This window comes from Carlito syrichta, unplaced genomic scaffold (assembly GCF_000164805.1).
Source record: "Carlito syrichta isolate Samal-C Ts95f unplaced genomic scaffold, Tarsius_syrichta-2.0.1 Scaffold312225, whole genome shotgun sequence".
NCBI classification, from domain to species: Eukaryota; Metazoa; Chordata; class Mammalia; order Primates; family Tarsiidae; genus Carlito; species Carlito syrichta.
In genome coordinates, this window is record NW_007256321.1 from 577,537 (window position 1) to 582,189 (window position 4,653).

General features: G+C 46.9%; 1 protein-coding gene across 3 annotated transcripts in view; it reads left to right on the forward strand.

The window, feature by feature from the left end:
* The first annotated feature begins 1,103 nt into the window (after positions 1-1,103).
* KNSTRN (kinetochore localized astrin/SPAG5 binding protein) overlaps positions 1,104-4,653 on the forward strand; it is a 12,762-nt gene continuing 9,212 nt past the window's right edge. For all 3 annotated transcript variants that reach the window (XM_008069846.1, XM_008069847.1, XM_008069848.1), the window contains exons 1-2: positions 1,104-1,312; positions 1,496-1,590. In XM_008069846.1, coding sequence (XP_008068037.1) covers positions 1,104-1,312; positions 1,496-1,590 — 304 coding nt within the window. The remainder of the gene's footprint in view (positions 1,313-1,495; positions 1,591-4,653) is intronic.

A 4,653-nucleotide genomic window follows, 5' to 3' on the forward strand; every position in this document is an offset into this window, starting at 1 on the left:
TATATATATAAATGAAAAGACACTTTCCTGCTATAACGCTTCCATGGCTTCCTTAGATAAAAACTAGGCAAACCTTGGCCCACAAAATCTGTCCTTTGACTTCTTATCTCTCTAGCTTTATCTGTACCACTCTCCTCCTATCTTTCAGGTCCTGTAGAAGAAAAGCGCATGTTTACCTAGGGACTTGGTACTTTCCCCCTTCCCAATGTTCATGTGGTTAACTCGCTTTTGTCCTTTTTTTTTTTTTTTTAAAGAGACAAGATTTCACTCTGACATCCAGACTGGGGTGCAGTGGTGCAACAATAGCTCACTGCAGCCTGGAATTCCTGGGCTTAGGAGATCCTCTTGCCTCAACCTCCCAAATAGCTGAGATTACATTACAGGTGTATGCCACTATATCCAACCCCTCTCATCATTCCTTAATCAAACATCACCTCAGAGAGGTCTTCCCTGACCCCTGATTTAATCTAGGTTTCCCTGCTTTTCTTCTCATATAGCATCTTATACTTTTCCTTCATAGTTTTGCCACAATTGTTAAACATGTTTATTTGTGTGATTATTTGCTTACTGTCTGTATTCTAGATTGTAAATTCCAGTAAGGCAGAGCCAAGATCAGTCTTGACATTTGCTCCCTCACACCCACCCACCCACTGAACAGTGTCAGGCACATAGCAGGTGTTCAATAAATATTCGTAGGATTAAATGAATAAGCGAGCACATTAAGTGATAGAGAACTCTGTCCTGTTTATTAAGGGTTGCTTTGACTCTCTACTTAAAATCCGGTTAAGTACTATTAAAGTTAGGACCACAGATAGGGGCCTCAGGTATTTCCACCCACAGGCCCTCTTTTTCAAGCCTCACCTGCCACCAGTTTTTATCCAAATAGCTTGTGCTCCTGGCAATGTCCCTAATGATCCCAGACCAAATAAAGGGTATTGTGACATGGACTCTAAACGTGTGCACATTTGCGTCCACAAGTGGCTCATTAGCTCCGTTCAAGCTTGCTAAGTGCACCACCACACTGCCCCGCCCAGACCTGGGGGCACCGACACCCTTTGCTAGGGAGCTCGGGCTCTCGTCTCGGCTCGAATCTTCCGTACAGCATGGCGGCTCCCGAAGCCGCGGGCAAGGACGGAGTCTTCCGTACAACCGGGCTGCCTACAGAGCCCGATCCCTACGCACTTCCGCCCAGCTACCGGAAGTTTCCGTTTGAAACGGAGGCGGCAGACCTGGCGGACGGCGCGGCGGTTGCTGCCGAGCATCTTTTGAACCAAAACGACAAGGAGTGCGAGCAGGAGCGGCGGGCGCTTAGGTTCGGCTCTCCCGGGGCGAGGGACTGGGCTGGTTGTGGGGCCGGATGGGATGGGCTGGGAAAGGAGGATTTTTCCTTTCTCAACTCCGAGCCGGGGCCGGCTGGGTCGCGCTGTCCCCGGGCCCTCCACCTACTCGGGCCCGGTGGCCCCGCGCTGGGTAACATTCGTCTTGCACCTTCCAGGGCCCAGCCGAGCCGCCTCGTTACGATGACCAGTGTTGTTAAGACAGGGTACGGCCTGCAGCCCCGCTCCGTGCCGAGCAGCGGCCTACCCGCAGGTGGGTGTCCACGCCCGCCCCGGGCACTGAGGACCGGCCAGGGATGGTCAGCCTGGGAGTGTGGGGATCTCGGAGGCTGGAAATGGGGGACGCGAGCAAGGGGAGGGCATTCCGTCGGCTCTGACAACCTGCTACGCCCTCTAGAACCAAGCTACGTAGGTTTATGGTAAGAGTTAGAGGAATTCCGGACCATGTGGTAGGATTTTAGACGTGCCCTGCATCCCGCCCCGCCATCTGTGCTGCATTCATCAGCTAGATTCGAGTTGCTGGTTGTTGTACGATGTTATTCCCGTTAAGCTAGGAATCACCTTCTAGCCAGTTGTCTATCTTATTTCCAGACTTGGGCTATCTTGAGGGACTCGGTTTGTTGTCAAGGAGAGAGGAGAATCATTTGAGGAGTGGGAGACTTAGAGTTCTTTGTTCACATGTATATCTGCAGTGTTCCATATTAGCACATTTTCAATAAATGCTTGTTGAGTGAAGTGGGAGAGGGGTCAGGCCTAGCCAGAGTATTTGAGAAACTTGGGAGAAGAGACATTATTAAAAACATATTTTTTAATTGCTTTGCCATCTTCCATCTTGCTTTGTGTTGTTTTGCTTGTGGTTGAAAGCCATCTCATAGGGTCTGCAGTCGTCGAGCTGCCTAATCTAGAGATTATAGCATAGAATAAGCTTCTGACATTAGAAAACTGTTGTGGGAGATTATGTAGCAGCTGTGTATGATCCCTTCCCAGATGATTCCACGAAGCTGGTAGATGAGCAACGGCAGGAGTGAGCTGTGAAGTAAATAGGCTTTTCTCGGCCAGCCAGACACGGTGGCTCATGCCTGTAATCTCAGCGCCATGGGAGACCTGGGAGGGAGGATTACTTGAGGCCAGGAGTTTGAGAATGCAGTGAGCTATGATCATGCCACTGCACTCCAGCCTGGGCAACACAGTGAGACCCTGTTTTTATAAAAATAAAATAAAATTTAATAAAATTTAATTTTCTCCAAAGACTTAAAGAGTTTTGTCTTGAATTGCCTCAGGACACCTGAATGGTAACCCTTTACCAGGGTTACAACTAGGGGTTGCTGGAGGAAATGGAGCCAGGTCAGCAGGCAGTGCCTAGCTGTCCCAGCCAAGTTGCAAGTTTTTGTCTTTGATTTCTATCCCTGTCCCAGCTTTATGATCATATGTAAGTGAAACAGTTTAAAATTTTTAGGGTGTCTCTCAGGGTTTTTGTCTTAATTTTGTGCTTCAGCTTTTAAAGTTGGTAATATATGCACATGTAAAAAAATCAAAAGTTAGGAAACCATATACAACAAAAAATGTTTCCAATAAATAAAACAAAAAAATTTTTTTAAAGTTTCCTTTCTTTCCTTGACACCATTCAATTTCCCTTAGCATCTCCCATTTTTAGGAGACATCTTTGTGAAATCCTACTCAATTTTTCTACAATGCACCTGTTAAGTTTTAGCGAATATGAATTACTGGAACTGATTCCAGTCAATGAAGAGTGTTAATTTTGATCAAGTTACTGTGAACTCCATAACAATAACAAATCTACCCCATAAAAGGTGGGGTAGATTTGTTGTTTATAACTTACTAATACTTGAGAGAGAAGATTATATTCCTGCAAGGTTACCTTTTACTTCAGACAGACACTTCAAAAAGAATCCTTTTAATATTTTCTTTGTGAAAGAATATCAAAAATAGAGATTGCAGATTCCAGGAAATGAACCTATACATGAAATAATGTGTTAACCTGAGAAATCATACTTATCTAAACTGTTGTGCAGCTAGAGGTATCAAAATAAAATCTTTATCAAATACAAAATTTCCTAATCTGTGTGATCCGGTGCTTTGTACCTCATTTCTTCAACTTGATTTTTTTTTTTTTTTTTGAGTAGGAGTCACACTCTGTCGCCCAGGCTAGAGTACAGGAGCACATTCACGGCCATCGCAGCCTCCACCTTCTGGGCTCAGGTGATCCTTCCATCAGCCTTCCAAGTAGCTGGAACCACAGGTGCTTGCCACTACGCCCAGTTTATTTTCTGATTTATTGTAGAGACAAGGTCTCACCAAGTTGCCCAGGCTCATCTCGAGCCCCTGGACTCAGGCAGTCCTCTTACCTTTGCCTTCCAAAGTGCTGGGATCACAGGTGTGAGCCACTATGCCCAGCCAACTTGATTTAGTTGTAATGATTCTTAGGTCAGGTAGCCGGGCTCGGTGGCTCAGCCTGTAATCCTGCGCCTTTGGGAGGCTGAGGTGAGTGGATTGCCTGAGCCTGCGGGTTCGAGACCTGCCTGGGCAGCGAGACCTCATCTCTACAATAAATCAAAAAATCAGCCGGGCACGGTAGCGCATGCCTGTAATTCCAGCTTACTCGGAAGGCTGAGGCGGAAGGATCGCCAGAGCCCAGCAGGTCGAGGCTGCAGTGGCTGGGAGCGGCCACTGCACTCCAGTCTGGGTGACAGAGTGAGACTCCAACTCAAAAAAAAAAAAAAGAATTAGGTCAGGCTTTATTTATCTATTTTTTTTGAGTAGGAGTCTCACTCTGTCGCCCAGGCTAGAGTGCAGGAGCACATTCACAGCCATCGCAGCCTCCATCTGCTGGGCTCAGGTGATCCTTCCATCAACCCTCCAAGTAACTGGAACCACAGGTGCTTGCCACCACGCCCAGTTTATTTTCTGATTTATTGTAGAGACAAGATCTCGCCAAGTTGTTCAGGCTCATCTCAAACCCCTGGACTCAGGCAGTCCTCTTACCTTTGCCTTCCAAAGTGCTGGGATTACAGGTGTGAGCCACTATGCCCAGCCAACTTGATTTAATTGTAATGACTCTTAAGTTAGGTCAGGCTTTATTTATTTATTTTTTTGTTGAGTTGGAGTCTCACTCTGTCGCCCAGACTAGAGTGCAGTGGCACACTCCCGGCCACTGCAGCCTTGACCTGCTGGGCTCTGGAGATCCTTCTGCCTCAGCTTTCCAAGTAGCCGGAACTATAGGCGCGTGCTACCATGCCCGGCTAATTTTTTTTTTTTTTTTTTTTGAGTTGGAGTCTCACTCTGTCACCCAGACCCA